General features: G+C 42.3%; 1 protein-coding gene across 1 annotated transcript in view; it reads left to right on the top strand.

Annotated features, from left to right (window-relative positions):
* The first annotated feature begins 18,555 nt into the window (after window positions 1-18,555).
* Window positions 18,556-27,956, top strand: part of LOC132598283 (uncharacterized) — a 47,888-nt gene continuing 38,487 nt past the window's right edge. The window contains exon 1 of the mRNA XM_070045003.1: window positions 18,556-19,689. Coding sequence (XP_069901104.1) covers window positions 18,556-19,689 — 1,134 coding nt within the window. The remainder of the gene's footprint in view (window positions 19,690-27,956) is intronic.

Below are 27,956 nucleotides of genomic sequence, written 5' to 3'. Positions count from 1 at the left end.
ATACATCAGAAATACATCTACAAGCGGAACAACTACAGAACACCTACTGAACGCTGGCAGAAGACCTCAGACTTCCCAAAAGGCAAGAAACTCCCCACGTACTTGGGTAGGGCAAAAGAAAAAAGAAAAAACAGAGACAAAAGAATACGGATGGGACCTGCACCTCTGGGAGGGAGCTGTGAAGGAGGAAAAGTTTCCACACACTATGAAGCCCCTTCACTGGTAGAGACAGGGAGCAGTGGGGAAGGGGGGGAGCTTTGGAGACACGGAGGAGAGCACAGCAACAGGGCTGCGAAGGGCAAAGCAGAGAGCATCCCGCACAGATCGGTGCCGACCAGCACTCACCAGCCTCAGAGGCTTCTCTGCTCACCTGCCAGGGCAGGTGGGGGCTGGGAGCTGAGGCTCGGGCTTCAGAGGTGAGATCCCAGGGAGAGGACTGGGGTTGGCTGTGTGAACACAGCCTGAAGGGGGCTAGTGTGCCACAGCTAGCTGGGAGGGAGTCCAGGAAAATGTCTGGATCTGCCTAAGAGGTAAGACACCACTGTTTCGGGGTGCGCAAGGAGCGGGGATTAATAAAGCACTGCCGAAACGAGTTCCAGAGACAGGCGCGAGCCGCGGCTATCAGCGCGGACCCCAGAGACAGGCATAAGATGCTAAGGCTGCTGCTGCAGCCACCAAGAATCCTGTGTGAAAGCACAAGCCACTGTCCACACTTCCCCTCCTGGGAGCCTTTGCAGCCCACCATTGCCAGGGTCCCGAATTCCAGGGACAACTTCCGCGGGAGAACGCACGGTGCGCCTCAGGCTGGTGCAACATCACGTTGGCCTCTGCTGCGGCAGGCTCGCCCCGCACTCCGTACCCCACCTTCCCCCCGGCCTGAGTGAGCCAGAACCCCCGAAGCAGCTGCTCCTTTAACCCTGTACTGCCTGGGTGAAGAAAAGATGCCCTCAGGTGACCTACACGCAGAGGTGGGGCCAAATCCAAAGCTGAGCCCCAGGAGCTGTGCGAACAAAGAAGAAAAAGGGAAATCTATCCCAGCAGTGGAATACCTGAATAGACAATGAATCATCCCAAAATTGAGGCGGTGGACTTTCTGTGATTTTGTCTGTATAGCTTTGCTTATACCATTTGTCCTATGGTTCTGTCTGTACGTCTTTTGTTTTTTTGCTTTTTAGTATAGTTTATAGTGCTTGTTATCATTGGTGGATTTCTTTTTTGTTTTGGTTGCTCTATTCTTTCTTTCTTTCTTTTTTGAAATTACTTTTTAATTTTTAATAAAATTTTTATAATTTTTAATAAAATTTTTAATATTTTTAATTTTAATAACTTTATTTATTTTTTACTTTCTTTCTTTCTTTTTTTCTCCCTTTTGTTCTGAGCCGTGTGGCTGACAGGGTCTTGGTGCTCTAAAGGGTGTCAGGCCTGTGCCTCTGAGGCAGGAGAGCCAAGTTCAGGACATCGGTCCACGAGAGACCCCCCCGGCACCACCTAATATCAAAAGGCGAAAGCTCTCCCAGAGATCTCCATCTAAACGCTAACACCCAGCTCCACTCAACGACCAGCAAGCTACAGTGCTGGAAACCCTATGCCAAACAACTAGCAAGAGAGGAACATAACCCCACCCATTAGCACACAGCCTGCCTAAAATCATAATAAGGTCATAGACACCCCAAAACACACCACAGGATGCGGTCTTGCCCACCTGAAAGACAAGATGCAGCTTCATCCACCAGAACACAGGCACCACTCCCATCCACCAGGAAGCCTACACAACCCACTGAACCTACCTTAGCCATGGGGGGCAGACACCAAAAACAGCAGGAACTACGAACCTGCAGCCTGCAAAAAGGAGACCCCAAACACAGTAAGTTAAGCAAAATGAGAATACAGAGAAATACACAGCAGATGAAGGAACAAGGAAAAAACCCACCAGACCAAACAAATGAGGAGGAAATAGGCAGTCCACCTGAAAAAGAACTCAGAGTAATCATAGTAAAGATGAGCCAAAAGCTTGGAAATAGAATGGAGAAAATACAATAAACGTTTAACAAGGACCTAGAAGAACTAAAGAGCAAACAAACAATGATGAAGAACACAATAAATGAAATTAAAAATTCTCTGTAAGGAATCAATAGCAGAATAACTGAGGCAGAAGAACAGAAAAGTGACCTGGAAGATAAAATAGTAGAAATAACTACTGCAGAGCAGAATAAAGAAAAAAGAATAAAAAGAATTGAGGACAGTCTCAGAGACCTCTGGGACAACATTAAACACACCAACATTCGAATTATAGGGGTTGCAGAAGACGAAGAGAAAAAGAAAGGGACTGAGAAAATATTTGAGGAGAATACAGTTGAAAACTTCCCTCATATGGGAAAGGAAATAGGCAGTCAAGTCCAGGAAGCGCAGACAGTGCCATACAGGAAATATCCAAGGAGAAACATGCTAAGACACATATTAATCAAACTATCAAAAATTAAATACAAAGAAAAAATATTAAAAGCAGCAACGGAAAACAACAAATAACATACAAGGGAATCCCCATAAGGTTAACAACTGACCTTTCAGCAGAAACTCTGCAAACCAGAAGGGAGTGGCAAGACATATTTAAAATGATGAAAGGGAAAAACCTACAACCAAGATAATTCTACCCAGCAAGGATCTCATTCAGATTCGACGGAGTAATTAAAACCTTTACAGACATGCCAAACTTATGAGAATTCAGCACCACAAAAACAGCTTTACTACAAATGCTAAAGGAAATTCTCTAGATAGGAAACACAAGAGAAGGAAAAAACCTCCAATAACAAACCCAAAAGAATTAAGAAAATGGGAATAGGAACATACATATCAATAACTACCTTAAATGTAAATGAATTAAATACTCCAACCAAAGGACATAGACTGGCTGAATGGATACAAAAACAAGACCCCTATATATGCTGTCTACAAAGGAACCACTTCAGACACATACTAGGGACACATACAGACTGAAAGTGAGGGGATGGAAAAAGATATTCCATGCAAATGGATATCAAAAGAAAGCTGGAACAGCAATTCTCATATCAGACAAAATAGACTTTAAAATAAAGACTATTACAAGAGACAAAGAAGGACACTACATAATGATCAAGGGATCGATCCAAGAAGAGATATAACAATTGTAAATATTTATGCACCTAAAATAGGAGCACCTCAATACATAAGGCAAATGCTAACAGCCATAGAAGGGGAAATCAACAGTAACACAATCATAGGAGGGGACTTTAACACCCCACTTTCACCAAAGGACAGATCATCCAGAATGAAAATAAATAAGGAAACACAAGCTTTAAATGACACATTAAACAAGATGGACTTAATTCATATTTATAAAACATTCCACCCATAAAGAATAGAATACACTTTCTTCTCAAGTGCTCATGGAACATTCTCCAGGACAGGTCATATATTGACCTGTCACAAGTCAAGCCTTGGGAAATGTAAGAAAATTAAAATCGCATCAAGTATCTATTCTGACCATAATGCTACAAGACTAGATATCAATTACAGGAAAAAAAACTGTAAAAAATACAAAAACATGGAGGCTAAACAATATGTTACTAGATAACCAAGAGATCACTGAAGGAATCAAAGAGGAAATCAAAAAATACCTAGAAACGAATGACAATGAAAACACGATGACGCAAAACCTATGGGATGCTGCAAAAGCAGTTGTAAGAGGGAAGTTTATAGCAATACAAGCCTACCTCAAGAAGGAAGAAACAACTCAAATAAACAATCTAACCTTACACTTGAAGCGAATAGGGAAAGAAGAACCAAAAAAACCCCAAAGTTAGCAGAAGGAAAGAAATCATAAAAATCAGATCAGAAATAAATGAAAAACAAATGAAGGAAACGAGAGCAAAAATCAATAAAACTAAAAGCTGGTTCTTTGAGAAGATAAACAAAATTGATAAACCATTAGCCAGACTCATCAACAAAAAAAGGAAGAAGACTCAAATCAATACAATTAGGAATGAAAAAGGAGAAGTAACAACAGACACTGCAGAAATACAATGGATCATGAGAGATCACTACAAGCAACTCTATGCCAATAAAATGGACAACCTGGAAGAAACACACAAATTCTTAGAAATGCACAACCTTCTGAGACTGAACCAGGAAGAAATATAAAATATAAAGGCACCAATCAGAAGCACTGAAATAGAGACCGTGATTAAAAATCTTCCAACAAACAAAAGCCCAGGACCAGATGGTTTCACAGGTGAGTTCTATCAAACATTTAGAGAAGAGATAACACCTATCCTGCTCAAACTCTTCCAAAATATAGCAGAGGGAGAAACATTCCCAAACATTCTACGAGGCCACCATCACCCTGATACCAAAACCAGACAAAGATGTCACAAAGAAAGAAAACTATAGGCCAATATCACTGATGAACATAGATGAGAAAATCCTCAACAAAATACTAGCAAACAGAATCCAACAGCACATTAAAAGGATCATACACCATAATCAAGTGGTGTTTATCCCAGGAATGAAAGCATTCTTCAATAAATGCAAATCAATCAATGTGATAAACCATATTAACAAATAGAAGGAGAAAAACCATATGATCATCTCGATAGATGCAGGAAAAGCTTTCCACAAAACTCAACACCCATTTATGATAAAAACCCTCCAGAAAGTAGGCTTAGAGGGAACTTGCCTCAACATAATAAAGGCCATATATGACAAACCCACAGCCAACACCATTTTCAATGGTGAAAAACTGAAACCATTTCCTCTAAGATGAGGAACAAGACAAGGTTGTTCACTCTCACCACTATTATTCAACATAGTTTTGGAAATTCTAACCACAGAAATCAGAGAAGAAAAAGAAATAAAAGGAATCCGAATTGGAAAAGAAGAAGTAAAGCTGTCACTATTTGCAGATGACATGATACTATACATAGAGAATCCTAAAGATGCTACCAGAACACTACTAGAGCTAATCAATGAATTTGGTTATATAGCAGGACACAAAATAAATGAACAGAAATCTCTTGCATTCCTATACACTAATAATGAAAAATCTGAAACACAAATTAAGGAAACACTCCCATTTACCACTGCAACAAAAAGAACAAAATACCTAGGAAAAAATCTACCTAAGGAGACAAAAGACCTTTATGCAGAAAACTGTAAGACACTGATGAAAGAAATTAAACATGAGACAAACAGATGGAGAGATATACCATGTTCTTGGATTGGAAGAATCAACATTGTGAAAATGACACTACTACCCACAGCAATCTACAGACTCAATGCAATACCTATCCAACTACCAACGGCATTTTTCACAGAATTAGAACAAAAAATTTCACAATTTGTATGGAAACACATAAGACCCTGAATAGCCAAAGCAATCTTGAGAAAGAAAAACAGAGCTAGAGGAATTACGCTCCCAGGCCTCAGACTATATTACAAAGGTACAGTAACCAAGACAGTATGGTACTGGCACAAAAACAGAAATATACATCAATGGAACAGGATAGAAAGCCCAGAGAGAAACCCACGCACATATGGTCACCTTATTTTTCATAAAGGAGGCAAGAATATACAATGGAGAAAAGACAGCCTCTTCAATAATGGTGCTGGGAAAACTAGACAGCTACATTTAAAAGAATGAAATTAGAATACTCCCTAACACCATACACAAAAATAAACTCAAAATCGATTAAAGACCTAAATGTAAGACCAGATGCTATAAAACTCTTAGAGGAAAACATAGGCAGAATACTCTATGACATACATCACAGCAATATCCTTTTTGACCCACCTCCTAGAGAAATGGAAATAAAAACAAAAATAAACAAATGGGACCTAATGAAACTTAACAGCTTTTGCACAGCAAAGGAAACCATAAACAAGATGAAAAGACAATCCTGAGAATGGGGGAAAATATTTGCAAATGAAGAAACTGACAAAGGATTAATCTCAAAATATACAAGCAGCTCATGCAGCTCAATATCAAAAAAACAAACAAGCCAATCCCAAAATGGGCAGAAGCCCTAAATAGACATTTCTCCAAAGAAAATATACAGATTGACCACAAACCCATGAAAGAATGCTCAACATCACTAATCATTAGAGAAATGTAAATCAAAAGTGCAATGAGGTATCACCTCACACGGGTCAGAATGTCCATCATCAAAAAAATCTACAAACAATAAATGCTGGAGAGGGTGTGGAGAAAAGGGAACACTCTTGTACTGTTGGTGGGAATGTAAATTGATACAGTCACTATGGAGAACAGTATGTAGGGTCCTTAAAAAACTAAAAATAGAACTACCATACGACCCAGCAATCCCACTGCTGGGCATATACCCTGAGAAAATCACCATTCAAAAAGAGACATGTACCACAATGTTCTTTGAAGCTCTATTTACAATAGCCAGGACATGGAAACATCCTAAGTGTCCAGCGACAGATGAATGGGTAATGAAGATGTGACACATATACACAATGGAATATTACTCAGCTGTAAAGAGAAACGAAATTGAGTTATTCATAGTGAGGTGGATGGACCTAGAGTCTGTCATACAAAGTGAAGTAAGTCAGAAAGAGAAAAACAAATCCCATATGCTAACACATATATATGGAATCTAAAAAAAAAGAAAGAAAGAAAGAAAAAATGGTTCTGAAGAACCTAGGGGCAGGACAGGAATAAATACGCAGACATAGAGAATGGACTTGAGGACACGCGGAGGGGGAAAGGTAAGCTGAGACAAAGAGAGAGTGGCATGGACATATATACACTACCAAATGTAAAATACACAGCTAGTGGGAAGTAGCCACATAGCACAGGGAGATCAGCTCAGTGCTTTGTGACCACCTAGAGGGGTGGGATAGGGAGGGTGGGAGGGAGATGCAAGAGAGAGGAGATATAGGGATATATGTATATGTATAGCTGATTCACTTTGTTATAAAGCAGAAACTAACACACCATTGTAAAGCAATTATACTCCAATAAAGATATTTAAAAATAATAAAAAATAAATAAATAAAATGTGAATGACTGTTTTACATGTGATTCATCACAAAATCATAAAAGTGCAATTCTCCATTTTATATGTTTAAGAATATATTCATGATGCTGACTAAGGTCCTCATATGACCGTAGCTTTGGTCTTGAAACACGTAGAAATTTTTTCTTGAATTTCTATCAAACACAACTACCCGGCTGCCATTAACAAGTGATGTGCAAAGTCAGACAGGGTCAACGCTTGTAGGATTAGGGAAAATTTTCTCCATTCTGTGAAGTGTCGAAGTCATTTATTGAACACCCACTAAGTGTAAAACAGGGCAGGATATTAAAATACTGGAAAAATGGACAACATATACTTTAAGTCTTCAAAGAGGTGATACTGACATTAAAACATGTGAAAATAACCAACAAAATGAAGAGTGCTATACTATCATTTTAGATAACAAATATGTGAGTTAAAATACATTTCTATGTGATCAAATATAAGCTGTTATTATTAAGGATTGACAACTATATTTGTATTAAGGAGAACTGTATTGAAGCAGCCTATGAACTTATTAATGGTTTATTGATTGATTGACTTATAGATCTTGGAAAGCAAAAATTTTCTTAAGGTCAAGTTGTAAAGGTAGGAAAGTAAAGACCATGTAGGATTTAGGATTGTGAAGAATTTGAAAGACTTCCTAGGCAGATGAAATAGGGATATATTGGAATATAAGGAAAAGAACTTGTACTCCAGATAAGTGAATGCAGTTGGGTGAATGGATATTTGCTGTATGAAAGAAGTGGGGAGAACTACTGGAAGTGGATTTTGGTGGATTAGAGTATGAGTATCTTGAATGCTAGGGGATTGAGATTCCATCTGGCAGGCTGTTTTTGAAGGATGGCATGCCCAGGAAGCCAGAGCTGAGTAGTTCATTGCTAGTCATGGTCAGGGACTCAATCATTCAGCCTGGTTGTCTAATTTTTCTACTGCAGGAAATTCATCTGAAGAAAGGTTGGGTGGAAGACTGTGACGGGCTGAAGACCACTTATCCTTACCCTTACTACTAAAATCACTAAAATGCTAAACCTTTAATGGAACAGCCTTCTGGCTTGACTAGGAACACTACTTCACAAAGAAAGGATGAAACCAAAAGGTTTATCAAACTCAGACCTAGAAGTGGGGAGAATGGTGCGAAGGCTGCAAATAGTCAATACTTTATTACTGAATGGAGAATTAAGGACTCTAGAACTAACCTTTGGAGAAAAGTAAGAGCAGAAAAGATAAGATTTGGAACACTCATTATTATTCCTGTTTTCATATAACAGGGTTTCTTGTCATCCAACTATTCGTTATCTACATCCTAATTTTAAGGTGTCTATAGATTCCAGCCCGTCTAAGTCAGCAAACTGCTCATCCTGTTTCAGAAAATTACTCACTGATGGATTCATAACATAAACATAATACCGTATAATAGAAATAAAATTCAAATCAACTTTAAAGTGAAATTCTGAATTTTAAAGATATAATATCATGAAGCCATTGTAAATAATACCAGAGATCTGCTGGGTTAAACATACAAAGCCACTGATAAATGAGGATGTGTAGTTAACAATGTAAAAAAGAGATACAATAGAAGTAAAAGAAAAAACAGTTGAGTATCAAATAATTAAGAGAAGGCCTTGGAAAACTGTTGAATTTTTACCAGAATTAGCCTGTTTGAGCTGCTAACATTGAACATGCAGTGAAGGACAGTTTACTGTCCCATAAACCAGTTTTGCTGAAATAAACACTTGAAACAGAATGTAATTCTTTTTTTTAATTGTAGCACTTGTGCTTAATTAAAATTTAACCTAAATTTTACTGGCTATAAGAGAAAATATACTGGATTCATTTATATAATAACATATTTTGACATAAATTTCAAATGAAAATTATTTTCAAACGTATTTTCAATTACTCTTCAGTCACTATTTACAGATGATTTTAAGTATATGGATTTTTTTTTTCATGTACAAATCATCCTTGAAAAATAAGGATTCTTTTACTTGAGTAGGACTTATCTTAATCCAGAGATCAGATCTAGGTCCAATAAACAAAATTTTAAAACTTAAAATTTTCTAATAGTAAAAGGCACTTAAAAGGTTAAAACCTCCTAACAGACCAGCATTCCGACTATAGAATCAGCCGATTTATGGGTAGTGAGCATTTTGTTATCAAAATACTCATCCACAGCTGAGTGAGCCTATAGCATGGATACATGGTAGATTTCTGTACCAGAAATTGGATGAGCTTCCAAATGCTAAGATTTCAAGGGCTTAACTGAGACCAGAACAGCATTTTCCAAAGTTGCTAGAAACAGAGAGTCCTTTAAAATGTTCCACTGACAAAGGGTTGTAGAGCCAAATAAAGTTGAAAAACACTTCAGACCAAACTCTACTTAACAGTGAAATTCACAGAGCACATTATAGCTCATTCCACATCTCAAAAGTCCTGCAGTCACGAAACATGTTTAAATTTACTGAACCCAGGATTTCTCAAGTTTATTTTACTACAAAATCCTTTTTCTTACTTTTTTTTCTTTTTTGTTGACTTCACATTCACTAATGTCCCATGGGAGCATAGGTGATATTCAAAATATTTAACAAACTTCAAGTGAAGGCACTAAACAATCAGAAGGCTGTCTGACTAATTAGACTGACCCTAAAACTAGTGTTCTTTGGATCACTATTTAGAGGAAAAATCTGGTTTAAAACTGAGATTTTAATTGATAATCTAATGCCATCAATCTGCAAAGTTGCCTTAATTAGTAGGGTTTTTTTTTCTTTTTTTTTGGTTACAGTTGCTGGACTTAAAATGTAGCTGATATAATGTAAATCATTTCAAAAAGGTCAAATGTATGATGTCACATGTTCTCTAGCATCAAATCCATTTCACTAAGTCTAAAATAATCTCTTTCAAGAGACGCAATATTTTTTTAACCCTGGAAGGTTCGGTTCTAACCTTAAAATAACTTAAAGACACTTTTCAAAACTAAACTAAAAATTAAAAAAATAAATAATAAGTAGAAAAAGCCAAGAGCTAAAGTAAGAGACATTTTCACTGGCCATTAAAAAAATTCTCTTCTTAAATCTGATTTTTAAAAATTAATAGAAAAGACTGGCAATTAACTTATTTTCCCTGGTGACTACTGCCTGTTTGGGGTGATACAAACATTAACCTAGATAACTGTGATTTAGGAGTAATAAGAATTATATTTTTGGTCTCCCTCCCAGTTTCTGCCACAGAGTTTCTAAAACCCTTGGGATTTCCTAAGTGATGAGATGATCATGGTGTCTTTTGTTATGTTAACAAGGTGATCTTTGGAAAGCACCTAAGGATGGGAGCAGGCAGCCTGTGGAGCCAACCTTGTGATTAGAGGTTGGAATTTTCAGTCCCACCCCCTTGCCCTCAGGGCAGGGAAGAGCCACTCAAGATTGAGCTCAATCGCCCACGGCCAATGAGTTATTCAGTCACACCTGTGTACTGAAGCCTCCATAAACCCCCAAGGACAGGGTTCAGGGAGCCTCCCAGTTGGTGAGCACATGGAGATTTGGGGAGAGTGGGCTCCATGCTTTCTCCCCATACATCGTCCTATACATGTTCTCTATCTGGCTGTTGCTTTTATCATTTTATAATACACCGGTTAATCTAGTTAATAGAATATTTCTGTGAGTTCTATGAGTCACTTGGGCAAATTAATTAAAGCTAAGAAGGGGGTTGTTGGAACTTCTGACCTGTGGTACAAGGGTCAGAAGCACAGGTGACAACATATACTTGGTGACTGGCACCTGAAGTGTGTGTGTGCATTCCTGCTGGACTGAGCCCTCAACATGTGAGATCTGATGCTATCTACAGGTAGATAGTGCCAGAATTGAGTTGAATTATAGGACACCCAGCCGTTTGAGCACTGCTACGCTCTCTCATTGGAAATGGGGTGCTCAGGACCACTTAATGCTTTCCAGGCTCTGGCTTCTGTGAATTCATGACAACAGTAACCTCTGAAACATACACATGTACCTTTGCCACAAAACACTTCTGATAGACACATAAGAAATTAATAAAAGTTGCTAAAAAGGGGGGTAAGGGACCTAACGTTGTTTGGATGAGGGGCAAAAATATTCCAGAAGGAATTACTACTTCTATTTATCTTTTGATAGTATGTGATTTTTAAATATGTGATCTCATTAGATTTTCCAAATACAAATAAACAAGATAATTATCATTTTTTAAAAAAAGGCTGAAGAAAATGTAGTTTTATATACTTCAGAAAAAAGAAAATCGAGGGAGGATTTGATTATAGTGTTCAGTAGGCCAAGAAATGTGAATAAATAAAGAATTACTATAAAGGGGCCAGAAAAATGATTTAAGAGACAAGACTTTAGGAGACACTTTCTGATAAGCAGAGCAGTAACTCTTCCCATTTCCTTTGTTTTTGGCCACGAATGGTTAAAGGCTCCTGTGAGAGGGCTACGAGGGGACTAGTGTCCACATCAAGTGGATAGCTTAGATCCTGACACCAACTACTGGAAATTATCCAGGGCCCAGGAAAGAAGTACTGGTAAGCTGCAGTTGCCAGCACGGTGCTTGGTAGATGTAAATATTTGTGGGTCTGCTAAATTAACGGTAAGACTATAATTCATAATATCTTGCACACCAACTAGACTGGTAAGCTTTCAGTGGATGACTTTATTACCATTCCGAACTCAGTTAGATGGAACAGTACTCCTCAATGATTGAGAAATCAATCTTCCTCAATCTTCATGTGTCACCATCTGCAAACATTGCTCTCTCTCACAGATTACCTGCCTTCAGCTATGGATGAGACAGTGAGATGCATTTCATTCTCCTCTTCCTGGACACACAGAACAATGACCTTTTCTAACATCCCTTGGAGGATTTCAACATATGAATTTTGGGGGAGCCAAATGTTCAATCTATAGCAGAGGTACTTTCCCCATAGGATGGGGGAGAGGGAAAGTATGTAAGCACCTGTCATAGGGCCTGGTGTGGAGCAGGTGCCCCATACAGATGTTATTACAAAATATTGAGTATAGTTCCCTGTGCCATAGAGGAGATCCTTCTATCTATTCTATGCCTTCTTTGAATGACCGTAGCACTTGTTGTCTGTATCATTTTTATGTCTGTTGTTGCTTTGTGACTGAAAATGAAAAATTTCTATTTGTCCATTTCCTGGCCCTTACATAAAAATGTGTTCATTTATCTATTTCATATTTATTGACTACATCTTAGACACCGTGTTAACTGCTGGTTCTAGATGTTAGTAAAATATAGACCTTCCTGCTCAAAGGGTCACAGTATTTGTGGGAAAACAAAAAAATGAACAACCTATGTCTCTAAGAGCTTTGTACTTCCCAAAGAGAACACACCTCGTAGGTACAATAAATCCATATATTGTACGTAAATGTATAAATAGTTAATAGGATTATACACCTGAGATAACTGCTTTTCGATTCTGAGGAAATGATGATTATATTTCACCAGGAGCTCAATACCACTCTGAGAATGAGGGCTTAACCCCCGACTTGACTCACTGAATCGCTTTCCTATATAAAAATACACAAGTCTGTCCATACGCTCTAGAAAAAGGCTTACCTGGCATGAATTTCAGATAGCAAGAAGAAAACTTCAAGAGGTTCAGAGAAGCATCCAGAAGCTCAGATGACTCTCTGGCACTAATACAACTTGCTTGACAGGAAAATAGAGCTGTCAAGCTCACAAAATCAGATGATCTTTTAAGCATTTCAAAACCTCCTGCTATTAATTGGAAATCCTAGAAGAATAGCTTCTTTTAAAATGTACTGATAATATGCTTTACAGCTTAATATTCAGAAGCCTATGTTTTGGCTAAGTGAGCTTCAGGAAGGAAGGAAATTTGTGGTTTACCTCCACTTACTTTGGAACCGCTGGTTCCAAACATCTACTTCTATGCACAGTCATCTTATCATCTGTAAAATGGAGGCAACTCTAAGACAACAGAGTAACAGAGATGTTGCACAGCTCCATGTGTCACTGTCTTCATTTGTTTCAGAATACCAATAACATCTAAGCTACTACTGAAAGAGTGCTATATTATTTGGGGTCATCTAGTGCAGCTCTGTCAAAGTAAAGAAAAGGGACCTAGAATGACTATAATTTTCCCAAGAGGACACAATTATTTTATGGTAAATCTGGGACAAGAACCCTGATCTCTTTGATCCCATTCCACTGTTCTTTCATTGGGTTCTGAACAACCCAGAGAAATAAAGAGAAATAAAACTCCTGTGTGCTGTGTCACTGGTACAGGACATGGCAAGATTGGAATTGGAGCACTACATATTAAGAGGTATCTGAGAAATTCTTCAAACTAATTGAGATATATACCAGGTACATAGAAAACAGTATGTTTTATGAAGATGATTCTGTGCAATGAACAGAACTGGTAACACACACTGGAAGGTGAATTCTCATTTTCTGGCACCTTGAAAACTCCACCTCAACATACACGTTAAAATAAACATTTGAACTGGGTCATATTTAATTCTGCATGCTCTTGTAAGTCAGCAAAATATTCCATATATCATTTAAGTTGTCACTCACTTTTTAACTTGACTTTCAATTTCTAAAAGTCTCTCCAAACATAAAACAGAGGTGGGAAAATGGTACATGGGAAGCTGCAGAGATGAAATAAGCTTATTTCATTAGGCATAAAGATGAATATCCAAACAACTTCTTCATGGCTGAAAGTGTCCAAATCTACTGTCTTCATTTTGTAGTCAAGGCTTCCGGAAAAATATGCTAATGGATTCCTTATTACCCAAATGCCCCATATCAGTTTCAGTAGGTATCATTATATATTATGGAAATTTTTCTCAGTGACAGTGAAAGACATCCTGACTGAACATCCCCCTGCCCATGACACAGAGATGATGGTCTCAAGCTATCTTGAAGGCATTGGAGCCCACACTACCCGTTACTAATATTAATGGAGGATAAAACTTCATATTCTGTTTGCTCTATATTTGTTCAATCACTTCTTCCCTTCATTAAACTGGGTCGCCCATAATTGAGTCTGTAGTGTGTCTATCATTGGAAACTGAACAAAGTTTTGTTGGTTTTATTAATGCCATACGTTTCTAGGGAGGGTCTATTCAATAACTAAGTCTAGTTTCACAGTTACAAATAAATTATGATGTAACTTTGAATAAATTAAGCTCATCATAAAGGAAGGATACTGAGAGTTGCTACTACCCCTTCCTTGAGGGGCTCTCGTAAAGCACTAAGTAAAGTAACAGAGGTGTATATGTATGCATATATTTTCAATGATATTTGTACAGACTTAAAAAGAACTCTATGGAATGCATTATAAAAACCTTAATGCTGTGTGTCCCTAGTTCCCAGCTCTCTCATTAAAACTACTTAAATGAACACAATCTTATCTGTTAGGATAGCTATCAGAGTACTCCAAACACTACTTCTTGCAGTACCCTGTCCCAACCATTTGCCATCCTCTTCCCATTAGTCCTCAAGTCAGAAGCCCCGAAGATCTGTTCATTAATTTATGAACACATTTCTTCATCCAGCCAAGAAAATTGATTGATCCCTTACCAAATTTCAGGCACCATTCTTCAGTATGATTTATAGGCATGTTCAGGAAACACAGCAGTGATTAACACAGATGAATATAGTCTCTCTTGAGCTGAGGGGGGAGACAAAAGTAAATAAGCAAATATAAAATCATAAGTATAGGGCTTCCCTGGTGGCGCAGTGGTTGAAAGTCCCCCTGCCGATGCAGGGGACACCGGTTCGTGTCCCAGTCCGGGAAGATGCCACATGCCGCGGAGCGGCTGGGCCTGTGAGCCATGGCCGGCCGCTGAGCCTGCGCGTCCGGAGCCTGTGCTCCGCGTCGGGAGAGGCCACAACAGTGAGAGGCCCGCATATCGCCAAAAAAAAAAAAAAGCTATGAAAACAAAACCTATGGATGGAGACCTACATGAAAGATGGAAGAGTATAATAATGGCCAGAGTACATTATTGAGGCAGAAGCAGCAGCCCTTAAGGAGGACAACTTTACAAATTACAAATTGGATTTAAATAGACAGGGAATTGAAAGTGGAGACATTATTTTCTGCAGAAGATGATGGACAGGGGAGAACAAAGAAAATAAAACTGAGGTTGTTAACAAAATACAATGCTAAGCATATAAGTTAGGACTGAGTCCTTAACTTTCATTTTTATTAATGACAGGGTGAGTATAGATTACTGACTACACAGAACCAAGGCTGGGAACACATTTTATATTTATGATCTTTGTGCCTAAAACTAGATTCTCCTGCAATTTAATATGACACTAGGACAATGACTGGCCAAGTTTTAGATTAATCACTCTTACACAAAGATTTTTCATTCATATAATCTCAAACAAATACTGAGTCACCAATTAAGTTCCAGATCCTATGCACTCTGGCTGAAGATATAAATATCTTGCAAGCCCAGCGTCACTTTCCTCTTTCTCTGGTAACAAATCACACTTTCTATTATGACAATGGCCCCAGTTATCGGCCCAGGAATAAACACTTGACTCAGGAAGAGCCAATTAAAGCCCTCCTTTAGAGTTGATCGAGAGCTTGAAGGTTAGAGTATTTCAATCTTATGAAATTTTTGTAAAACAAAATTATTTCAAAATCTACTAATTATTCTTTAAGTTCTAGAAACTGCATTCTGTGACTAAGAGGACAATTTATTTGCCGTCTTTTCTGCTCTGCCCACTTTATGTTTCTGTTATTGTGAGATAAAGGCAGTGGGGAATGGCAAACCAATTCTGATTCATTCAACACATGAGTGCTTCTTAGGGTACAAAACACCATTCTGAACATTGTCCGAGGTAAAAAGATAAATAATACCTAGCCCCTTATAATACCTAGCCCCTTACCCTCAAGGATCTTCCAGCTTAGCAAGGGAAATAAAACATGCACACAGATGACTGCAACAAAAAGAAGATAATGATTGCTGCCAGATGTTTGGGGAGAATGAGTAGAGCAAAGAGAGAACACAGAATAAGGCAACATTAACAGTCAGCCAAGAACTATTTGTTGAGCAATTGCAAGCTGTGACCTGGAAATGGAAGAGGAGAACATAGATCTTCACATGGGCAGGTGAAAAATCAAGTGTTATTACTTGTAACACAGCTCTTCAAATATATTTTTTGGCACCAAGTGCCTACTAAATAGCCTTAAATTAAAAACTAAATAAGGATAGAGTCTCTATCAAATATAGCCTGAGGTACTGATGCCTAAATACTAGGATCACAGTATTTGTGTTCCCAAGGATGCCTTTCTATTGCTTTGCTTCTTTCCCCCTTTCCAAATTAGCTAATGCTGCCTTAACAGGATATCTATTTCACTTGTTCCAGCCTTTTTGATCCAATGTATTGAATAGCAGAATAGGTGAGTTACAAGAGGATATTTTGACTTCAAACAACAGAAATAAAATACTCTATAATTGAAAAAAAAGAGGCAATCTTTCAGGCACATGTGTATCCAGGAGTTCACATGTTTTAACCAGGTCCCTTTCTCTCTTCCCCACCCCTTCTCTCTGCCTTTTCTCCTCTCTGGTATCTCTCATTAAGGGATTCAAATATTTCCCTGTTTATGTGGGAGTTTCTGGCACAGCTGCGGGCTTATACGCTCGCAGCTCTAGGGCTGGCTGGAAGGGGCGGGCGCATCACAGCATAAGGTTGCACAAGGTGTGCACTTATATAGCAGGGCATCACATCTATGAGTGACGGATGATCACATTGTATACAGGGGTAGCTTCGCATAGTTTTTACATCACTTTTCTTGAACATGGCAGTAAAATGGTATGTTTTTACAAAATCAAATAGTGTAACATTGTCCAAAAGATATACATAAAGCATTTAGAGGAAGGAGGCTCCTTTTTCTTTTAACTCCGGCACGGATTGTCTATTGGACAGTGGTAACCCTATGTCATCACCCTCGTTACTCCAGCAGAAGTCCAGGGATTAGCCCGGCATAACTCTTGTTAGCCTCTATTCCCTTCCTTGAACACTGTAGCCAGAAGGTTTTTTTCCTCCTCAAACCTTAAGTATTGAAACCTGGAGGAGGGGCATGTCTGAAAAGAAAATGATGGACTGGACTCTCCCTAGAAGGAAGATAAATGGGTGGTCAACAAGAAAAAAAATAAAATCCTCTGTACCAGGAAATGTTTGAAGTGTTGTTTGGGTATCAAAAAACGGGTGCCCTACACATAAAGCACAAAGGATATTGGTCTAAAAAGAACACCATGGCCAAAGGTGCATGGCCTATTTCAACAGAGGATTTGAAAGTTAAAAGTTAACCTGTAAAACATTCAATTCAATGTCATCATTTTACAGATGGGCAAAGTAAAACTCAGGCACAGGAACAGAAGTGCCAAGGTCATACAGGTGGTTGGTGGAAGAGACAACCAACTTCCCAACTTCTGACTTTTTAGGTGTGTGTGTGTGTGTGTTGTTTTGTTTATGTGCAAGGACATTTTTCTTTAGTACACTAACATTACAACAGAAAGTATAGTCTTGTTATGGTTTTCTCTGCGCCCTCAATTGTGTATAAGACCGTTTTGCTGCACTCCAACAGAAAGACTCAGCAAGAGTAGAGACCACCATAAGCAGTACACGTGGGCAACAAGGGCAGATACATTGCCCTTCCTTGTGTAGGAACTAGGGCCACTTGTTGCTTTAATGGGCCAAGTTTGGGCTGGACCTGCAGGAGGGGACACCTTTGAAAAACAGCTTCCTAACTGCACTACAACCTGCTCTGGCATCCTGATCCCACTCTCCAAACCCCCCAAATCTTCAGCCAGAAAAAACCAAAAAAGAATGGATCACTGGATCACTGGATCGATGGGGAGATTTCTGTCTGCTCCTCCTACTGTCACCTCTTTCTTGCTATTTCCTGCCCGTGGAAACCTGACATCAGCCCAAAAGCATCTCTGGAAATGGGTAGCAGGGAGCCTTACACGTGTCAGCGCCAGAGAAGAAAGTGCGCTCTGCAGAGTTCTCAGTTGTTTCATCTCTTGCGATGAAAGGAAGAAAAGGAGCGAATCCGCCACAGATTTACTGGAGACCAGGGTTACTTCATCCGGCTCCGGCCACAGTAACCCCTGAAGACCAAAGATGCATTTCCATTCCCAGCATTTCTTGTTGGCGTCTTTCCCTACAGGCTAGCCCAGTGCCTGGCCCCGGAGAAGTCTCTGCGTAAAGGTTCTTTAGGTCATAAATCAGGCCCCTGTGTGTATGTGTGTTTTTCTTAGGAAAAACTGGCACAGACGAATTAGCAGTAGAGACTGGGGTCTCCCTACTACCCTTCATGCTTGGCGGCATCACCTTCGACTACCTCGCATTCTCCCGGCGCTGACAGCCCCGGCTCCGGACCTCAGGGTTGGAAGCAGTCAGCCCCAGCTAGAACCGCCCTGTCCGGGGCTGATGCCACCCTGTGCCTAGAATGTGCGTGTGGGTGCAGGCGGGCGAGCGAGCGGCTTCTACAGTGAGACCGAAGCAGGAGCTCAGCCTTCGCCTGCGACCTGCAATCCCCAGATTCCCTGGGGACCTCGAAACTCCCAATCGGAGGTACTCCCCCCCCACAGCCGCCCACCCATTCCCTCCCCCCTTACCTCAGCACGCAGCCCCTCCCTGCGTGATGATGCAAAACCGTGGGGAGGGTGGGCGCTGGGAAGGGTGGGGAGAGCCTGAGAGCGAGCGAGGGTGGGAGGGAGTGGGCGGAGGAGGAGAGGGAGCCGAACGCGCATTTAAAGCGATAGCCATCCTCGCTCTCTCCCCAGTGCTGGGCTGTTGGAGAACTCGAGCTGCAAGCCGCCGAGCGCGAGCTCGAGCGCGGCGCGCTGGCCGGGGAACCCAAGAGCGCACTGCGCCCCAAGCTGGCAGGCGCCGCGGGACCCCCCACCCTCGCCGGCTGCCCTTCCCCGGGCGCCCCTACCCTCCTCGCCCGCAGGAGACCCTGGGCTTTCCCGGAGGAGCTCACCCCAAGGGGCCAGGACTCCGGCGAGCCCGCCACCGTCCCCTCGAGTGCCGCCGCCACCACCGCAGCCGCGGGAGCAGCATGGTCCAGCTGGGGAAGCTGCTCCGCGCCCTGACTTTGATGAAGTTTCCCTGCTGCGTGCTGGAGGTGCTCCTGTGCGTGCTGGCGGCGGCGGCGCGCGGCCAGGAGATGTACGCCCCGCACTCCATTCGGATCGAGGGGGACGTCACCCTCGGGGGGCTGTTCCCGGTGCACGCGAAGGGTCCCAGCGGAGTGCCCTGCGGCGACATCAAGAGGGAGAACGGGATCCACAGGCTGGAAGCGATGCTCTACGCCCTGGACCAGATCAACAGCGATCCCAACCCGCTGCCCAACGTGACGCTGGGAGCGCGGATCCTGGACACTTGTTCCAGGGACACTTATGCGCTCGAACAGTCGCTCACTTTCGTCCAGGCGCTCATCCAGAAGGACACCTCCGAAGTGCGCTGCACCAACGGCGAGCCTCCGGTTTTCGTCAAGCCCGAGAAAGTAGTTGGAGTGATTGGGGCTTCGGGGAGTTCGGTCTCCATCATGGTAGCCAACATCCTGAGGCTTTTCCAGGTAGGGGGGCGCTCCCTCCGGGGCAGAGCGCGCCGTAGCTCCCCGCGCTCTTTATCCTGAAGGCTGGCTTGGACTCCAGGGGTGCGGGGTCTGGTCGGCCTTCGCTCATTTCCACCCTGGAGATCCTGCCGAATCCCTCCCACCTCACCCGAGGAGGTACTTTCCCTGCTTGATTAATTTCCCTTCCATCTCTCCCCTGTCCGCGCTCCACTCCATCCGGCTTGACATTCTGGATTTATGGCCCCATTGACAAGAAACAGTCTCCGAAAAACAAGGCGATGATTTAAATGGGTTTGCATTCGAGTGAAATATGGTTCTAAAACAGGCTTGTAAAAGTGCCGGGCTCCTGTGAGAGCCACTTAGGCGCAAGGAATATGAAAGATGAGAAGACGCCTAGAAACTAGGCATTTCTCAACTCCCCAGCTTCCCTGCCCCAAGCCGCCCGACAAGCTGCAGCTGCCTTGGAAAATTTCGAGAAGAGCTTAGGGAGGCAGTTCTTAAACCGAAGGCTAGGTCTTCACCTACATTTGGACGTGAATTGCCCATTTCGCTCGGGTTGGATTTCCCGACCTGTAACCTGTCTCTGCGAGGGCATGGGGCGGAAGGCGTGGGGACTGTCCTCAAGCGGGGAGAAGCCACCGGCAGACGTGCCCCCAGGTGATTTGCTCTGGGCAGTTGTTTGCACCGTCTAAACTGCCTTTGCGATCCGGCCACTGGCAGGAGCCGGGCGATCAGCTTTCTACTCCTGCCAGCTCAGAGCCCGGAGGTGAGCTCATGCTAACTGCGAAACACAGTCGCTTTTTCTGCACCCACCCTGTGCCCATCCTTTCCCACGACCTCCCTAAAGCAGCCCCCAACCCCAGTCCTGGGTTTTGAGGACGATTCTCAGAGCCAGACAAGAAGGCGCCTGGAGGGAGGCAGTAGGGTGCGCTGGGCCGGGCGGTCCTCTAGCTCCGGGTGCAGGCGGGCAACGGCGGAAGATGCGAGGACGGCGGATCGGGCCCGCTGAGCGGTGGGCGGTGCTGCAGTGCTCTCTCACAGCCTGCTCCCGCAGCCTCGGCGCCACGGCTCCCGTGCCGCCCTGGGTATAGATGAATGGCTTCTGGATGAAGAAATTGAGTTTCAGGGTCTGCGTGACTATGGGTTCTCTTGTTTCTCTGTCTTTCTTCCTGTGTGTCTCTCTCCTTGTGTCTTTCTCCCTGCTTTTTTTTTTTTTGGTCTGTTTTTATGTTCTCCCTTTCAATTTCTGCCTCTCTTTTCCTTCTCTACCCCTATCTCCAAGTTTTTTGTTCATCTCTGTCTTGAAGTGATCCTTTCCTAATGCACAGCTCTCTCCCTGCCTGGTAGGATCCAAGCTCAGTTAGTTCCTTCTCCAGATGTTCTGGCTGACCCTTATGCTCCCCGTAGCTAAAAAGTCGACTCCCTCTCAAGTGCCTTTCCTGAAGCATGTTGGGTTTCTGGAGGGGACTCCTTGTGAGATTCAAGCTGTCACTACATCAGCACCCAGGGCTATGAAGTTTGTGTTTGTGCCAGAAGGAGGGGTGCCTGTCTAAAGCTGCAGCCTGGTATGGCCCCTCTGAGCCTCTGAGCATCCCTAGCACCTGTTGAGTATGCCACCTCTAGATGTTTGCAAGGCCAAAAGTGCTTCTGGGCAGCCTTCACTTTGAGGTAATGCTTTCAGGAAGAGCCTGGGTTGTTGTAAGCAAAACCCAGAAGCACTTCCTTTACCTCTGAGCTTAAACTAGAGAACCTGAGGAGGCAGCGCTGCAGGGAGGATGAGGCCAGAGGTCACCTGAGAACCACAGGGGCAACTCACAGTATTTTTACTGGACCTCTGGGGGTTGAAGGCACATTTGCTGTTTGACATTTTTAAAATTATTTTGGTGCCTTCACTTGGAGCTTGGGAGCTTGCAGATGGGCCTGCCTGTCGAAAAAAGAGTGAAATCTTAAAGTCAAGAGAGAGCTTGCAGACTAGGCTGAAGGATTGTGTTTGCTGAAAAAGATTCCAGGGGGAGCTGATTCCTTCTCTGGTGTGTGGATCTGAGGTACTTGCAAGAAAAGAGAACGCTTGCCTTATGCTTAGTTCCCCCGTTCCCTGGGCTGGGAAGGAAAGGAACTGAATGCCAGCATTAGCAGTGTGCGTCGGGACCAAAACCATTCAGAGAAAACACTGTCATTTTCCTCTAATTTGCAAATTGCCGCTATTAATGTTGGATTGAACAGCTGAGGGAAAAGAGTCCCCAGTTTTCACCTGCATTTATTGAGAAGAGGCTGGTAGTAGGAGGGATGCACCAACTTGTAGCTTGTGCTGCAAGCTGGATATAAGCTTGGTGTGAGCATCCTGGTTAACCACTGCCCATGTTCAAATATACAGAGATAGATTCCCACAATCTCTTCCAGTAGCCTTATTTTTGCGTGTGATCTTAGAAGCTCCTGGCATGTAAGTCCAGTCCCCAGTTTCCCAGCCTCTGTAAACCTGCAAAATGAATAGAGAGAATAGTGGAACACAGACCCATTGTTCAAAGACACAGTCACTTTAGGGAAAGAGGAAAAGAACGGGTAGGTGAATCTTCTCTGGGATTGCAGGGTTCAGCTCAATGAAGACTGTCCTGTGTAAAAGAAACTCCTCTAAATGGTTGAATTCTTAGCTCTCCAGAGATTTGAGTTTTCTTTTCCCCAGTCCCTGTGGGTTGCTGTGGGGAATGTGCCAAACCTCTCATTTGAGACAAAAATTTATGGTGAGGTAAGCTTCTAGGCTGGGGGAAGGAAGACTTAGTGACTGAAATGGGGGATGCTAAGCACTGGGGGGCAGGAAGGAACAAGGAGCTAGTAATGGATGTAACAAATGCTGCAGCTGCCGGCAAAGCCTGGATTGAACTTCCTTCCTGAAAATGAGGACCCGGGCAAGAATGACCACTCAGATGTAAACAGTGTCTCTGACTGGGAATTCTCATCTGCCTGACGGTGGGCCAGAGCTGAGCAAGTCCTTTCTCTCCTCTGTATGCACACTGAATTGGTTAGTAAGTGACATGTCAGAGGGCAGGAATCATATTCAGTGGATCTTTCAAATCCAGGAGTTTGAGGCTAATGAAATTAGTGTGTGGCCAGGGCTCTGCCAACTAGAATTAAGTCACTGCAGCCACCCTGCAATGCATTTTCAGCCTGAAGGGAGCATCAGGGAGGAATTTCGGGAGATTTGTTTCTGAGCCTGTACAAAATAATACTCTCCTAATGCTAAGAAAGATTAAATGTAAATTAATATTGACTACGAGTAACATATTTAAAAAATAATCGCCGAGTGGGGGATGGCTTAAAGTGGAGAGATTATATAATATGGTGTCCAAAGAATAAATCTCCTCTGACCACTGTTTCATCGGCTATAAGTAAGATATATTACAATGGAAAGTAATGGGAACGTTTTTATTCAAGGCTTCTCTGCTATTGACTTGAGAGCAAACACTCTGAGAGTATAAATTACTCTTGCTATGTACTGACTCTGAATGAACAATATTTCATGTGCAGTGACATGGTCTAAGCTATAGACTTGGAATTGAATGGCATCTGTTTCAATTGTTTTGTTCTCTCAAGAGCAACTAGATAGAAAAAAGTGGTCAATTTGACCCTTGTGGGAGCGTGTTGCAAATCTAAACCTGTGTCCCTCATACCATAAATGAAATACATTTGTAAATTTGTAAGTGTTTTCCTTCTGTTCATTGATGCTTGAGTATAATCTCAAACTTTGGGAGCAACATTTTATACCTAAGTACTTGGTTTTCTTCCTTTCTTCTTTCTCTTTCTCCTCTCTCTCTCTCTCTCTCTCTCTCTGTTTCTATCTCTCGCTCTCTCTCTTTCTCCATCTTATGTAATTGGATAGAACTGGGCACCTAGGATGATGTGGTGTTACTATAGTGGGATTTTTTTTTTTAAAAAAAAACAACTCTAACTTACCCTTTTAAAAATTTCATAAATACAGGTGTCAGTGCCATTTGGAATAGTCTCTATAACAATTTCTGTCTCCACATTTACTGTGTTTCAGCAAATTTACCTAACAGATGGTGAGTGGGCAATTTTTAAAGGGGCATTTTTTATAAGAGCGGAGAGGGAAGGAATAGAGACAGGCACATACTATATTTGAAGTTACCTCCACGTGTATTTTATGTATGTATACCCATACAATTAAGAAGTCTTTGGATGTTTTATCTTCAAGAATAATTCAGATAATGGATTACTTGAATATCATAAACATTTAGGGTTTAACAGATTTGTTACATATAGACGTTGTATCATGGATTTAAAAAACCATAGCCAGCGGGCAGCGGCGGGCGGAGCGACCGAGGGGCGGCGCGGGCTGGGCGGCGGGTGCGGGGGGTCGGTGCTTCCTCGTGGTGGAGGGCTGGGGTTCGCCGGAGACGCCGGGTTGCTCCGCGTTGCCAGGTTACCGAGCGCGTGCCCCGCGCCCGCTCTTCCGCCCGGGCCGCCCTCGGCGCCGCCTGAGCCGCGGTGCGGGCTGCGCGGGGCGCCGGTTCCGCGGAAGCCTGGGTCGGGCGCTGCTTGCGGGACTCTCGTCGCTTGTGGACGGGGCGCGAGCGCGCGGGGGACGTAGGGCGCCGACCTGGGCCTACCCGGCGCTCCGGGTCCGCTCAGGGCGCCCGCTCAGGGGCCTCCGGCGCGAGGCCCCCTTTGTGGTCAAGATGGCGGCGCCCCGGAGGGCCGCGCCGAGGTGAGCTGGAGCCGGGCCCGGAAAGGGGCGAGTCTGCCACGCCCAGGACTTGGACCCCGGGCTGGTCTCCCGTCTCCCGGGGAGCGGCGGGTGAGTGGGCGCGGCCGCGCGTAGGTCCCTCTCGTGGGGTGGTCAGCTCTCCGTGCGTCCGCAGACTTCTGTCGTCTGATAGTCAGATCTGGGGTGGCCCAGGTTGGAGGCGAGGGTGCTTGATTGGGGAAACCTGAGGGGTTTAAGGACTCTATTGGGATCGTTTCAGACCCCAGCAAGAAGCTGAGCAAGTTTTCTCCTGACTCTCTTCCCGGCTAAGTTTTCTCCCTTCTCTGAAGGCGCCAGCTTTTCTGAATCACCTTGTTACCCGGGGGGATACAGTTGGTGGTTCTGACCGTGGAACGTAGGACCCGGCGCGGGGAAGCCTGAGCTGGTTCTAGTTACTTTGTTTGCAAAGCACTTGCCTTGTCTTTGGAATCTTTGTGTATGTAACCGACGTTGGGAAGAGCCAGCGTTTTCTCCTCCAAAACACTGCGAGGGGTAACTTGATACGTAAGAAACAAGTGGGCGTTCACATCCATCTCTTTTCCAACCACTGAGTTTTGGTTGTGTTTCCTTTCTTTAAGTTTGTCTCGTTCTGAAGTGATAACAAAAACAAAACAAAACAAAAAAAAGACTATAGCCAATTACACAAAGTATACTCTAGTCTCAGTCCTGCCATTAATTAGCTTAAGTCATTTAATTTTTCTAGGCCTCATTTTTCTCATGTGATGTTTTTTCTTTGAAAAAGTATAGTTTCTAGAAGTCTCTAATCTCTGTGTCATAGTTCAGCTTGGAGAAAATCTGTTCTTATCCAAACTCCATGACATTGTATTTCCAGCTCCAACTTTGGACTTTGAGTGAGTTGGGGGCAACTTTTTAAGGATATTTTCACACAGCTTTTTTAGTTAATATCAGTCTAGCTGACTTGTCATACTCAGACTTTCTCCCATATTCTTTTACCAGTGTGTTCCTTAGTCATATATATAAAGACTGTTGTGGGAAAAATGACCTCCTGGGTCAGCTTACTGCATGGTCATCGACACAGGGCAGGGAGTAAGATTCTGTGGATTTTACAGAAGCAGATACAGGTTTCATTATCCATGTCCTCTCCCCTTTCATCTTACAAAAACAGCAGGCTTTTCTTGGAGAACTGCCAGATAATGCCATCCTGCCTCCTCACGGCCCGGGGGATGAGTCGCCCAGGGACTGAACTCCAGTAAAGCAGGTGATTGGCTCATGGGTAGGCATCTGACCTCGGCTAAGGCTATCAGACTCCTCCCCAGGACTTTTGTCTCAGAGAAAAATGGAAGAATTGTCTTTTCTCTCTGGAATTTCTAAGCTGGGGAGATATGACTCTGGGACTCCCAGTGACCATCCAGCACAAGAAGAGACTTTCTGTAAAATAAAGTCTTGCAGAGGTAAGCAGGGCTGAGCGATGGAGAGAGAGCTGGAACCCTGCTGATACTCTGGAACTTCCAGATCCAACTGTATCTGAATATGGCTGCATCCCTGAATTTCTAGTACTTGTTTGTTGAGGTTGTTGTTGTTGTTTGGTTTTTGTTTTTAAATTTCCTTTGACTATTTTGAATTTGTTTTCAGTAATGTGCATTTGAAAGCATAGCTGAAAGAGCTAATTTCCTACATTAATGTCAGGTTTGCTGACTGGCATTCCTTAAGTGAAAAGTAATATCCTCTATTTTCTTTAAATAAAATCCTTCTAGCTCAGGTTTGAGATATTCAAAACTCTGCCTGCTACCCGCCTCTTTCCAACATTTACTGTATCACCTTGAAGCATTTGTGACCGCATCTTTCCCATCTAGACGCAGTTGAGAGAGAGAGCAAATACTTCTGATATAAACTGCAACCTCTCCGCCTCCTACCTGGAAGCTTTAGAACATACTTGATTCTTGTCATTAAAGCAAATCTTTTGTTGTTGTCTCCAGGGCACAGAAGCATTTTCATGGCATAATGGAGTACAAAGTACATTAAGCCTAACTCTACTTCTCACCCTCTTTTACTTTAAATAGGCAGAAAAGAACAATCTCAAACACATTTTCCCAACAAATAAAATACATATACGATTATGTTTAGAAGACGTTTATGCAACATATAGTTAGACTGATTAATTAATGGACCTCTCGCCAATTGGCACAGTAAATATATATGTTCAGTGTGCTTAATTAAAAAGAAGACAATAACATATTTTTACAGGTTAATTATCTGAGAAGAGTATTGTGCCAGCACACTTGATACTACAGTATTTCATGTTTGACAGGTAATCTTCTTTCAATTATATTTACTGCTAAATGTTTCTTGGATCAAGCTATTAAATTATAAGGTCAAAAGTAAAATGATATGAAATTACAATGATAAAGGGACACATATCCCACTTTATGAGAATAGAAGTTCTAATTTCTTTTCAATACTACTAGTAGTGACCACAGTACTAATTTGAGCCCTTACTATGAGCCACTGTGCCCATATACATTTAGTTCTTACAGTAGTTCTGCAAAGGGCATATAATAATCCACACTGTAAAGCTGAAGAAAGTGATTCTCATAGCTGAAAGTCACATAGCTGGTGAGTGGCAAAGTCTAGATTCAAACTTAGAGTCGTCTGACAATGCCCAGGTTGTTGACCACTATGTACACTGCTCAATTGTTGCACCAGTAAAGAAGTGCTTGAAATAATTATAGATTTGCCTACCCTGAAACTGCAGTGATTTAAAGACATCAAAGTTGCCAGTTGCTTAACCACATCTACTTACTGTAAGAAATTACATTTTATTTCATTTCTAAAACAAGATTAATTCTGCAGGCCCATAGAAACTTGAGCACACAAATCCTACCTGCAAATGAAAGATGCTTGTTTTCCATTATTCAACAGATGGCCCTGTACAGAGGCAATAAATATATAGTAGAATTTTCATTCAAATAAATGAGAAGAGAGGTTTCTTCTTGTCCTGATTCAGTGCCCATCATTATGGATTATGATGGCTCTTCCCAAACTTTACTTCATTCACTCCACTCTTTCTACAAAACTCCAGTAATGGAATCCATCATTCAGATATATGTACAAAGTGAAAGGACTGTATTAATACAGTTGCTGAAAGTCAAGTTGATAGAGCACAGGAAATACATCCTAATAAATGCAGCATTAATGTGTGTGGGCCTTGGAGTGAGGGGTAGAAGAATTTTCAGTTTAATGGAATATTTTGCCTCTTGCTATGAAAGTGTGGCTTAATAGTCTTGTAATTGGTCATTTACAGAATCCTCCATCTCTGGGTTTCATGCTTTCTTTACTCTGCAGCTGTTGATTCCTTCTCTTGTTCTGGATGGAGGATAGCAACGAAGCCACTTCAAAGGGCTCAGCCTGCCTTTTTGTGTTATTGTTTAGATGAAGATATTTCCATTTATTAAAGCACCCTATTTAAACATTTTTATCATGTTTCAAACTTGACTGTGTTCTGAAGGTATGAGCACAGGCAGACATAATGGGGGATGTTTTCCAGGAG

Source organism: Globicephala melas, chromosome 1 (genome assembly GCF_963455315.2).
Source record: "Globicephala melas chromosome 1, mGloMel1.2, whole genome shotgun sequence".
Classification (NCBI taxonomy): domain Eukaryota; kingdom Metazoa; phylum Chordata; class Mammalia; order Artiodactyla; family Delphinidae; genus Globicephala; species Globicephala melas.
This window is presented reverse-complemented; position numbering and strand designations above follow the sequence as displayed.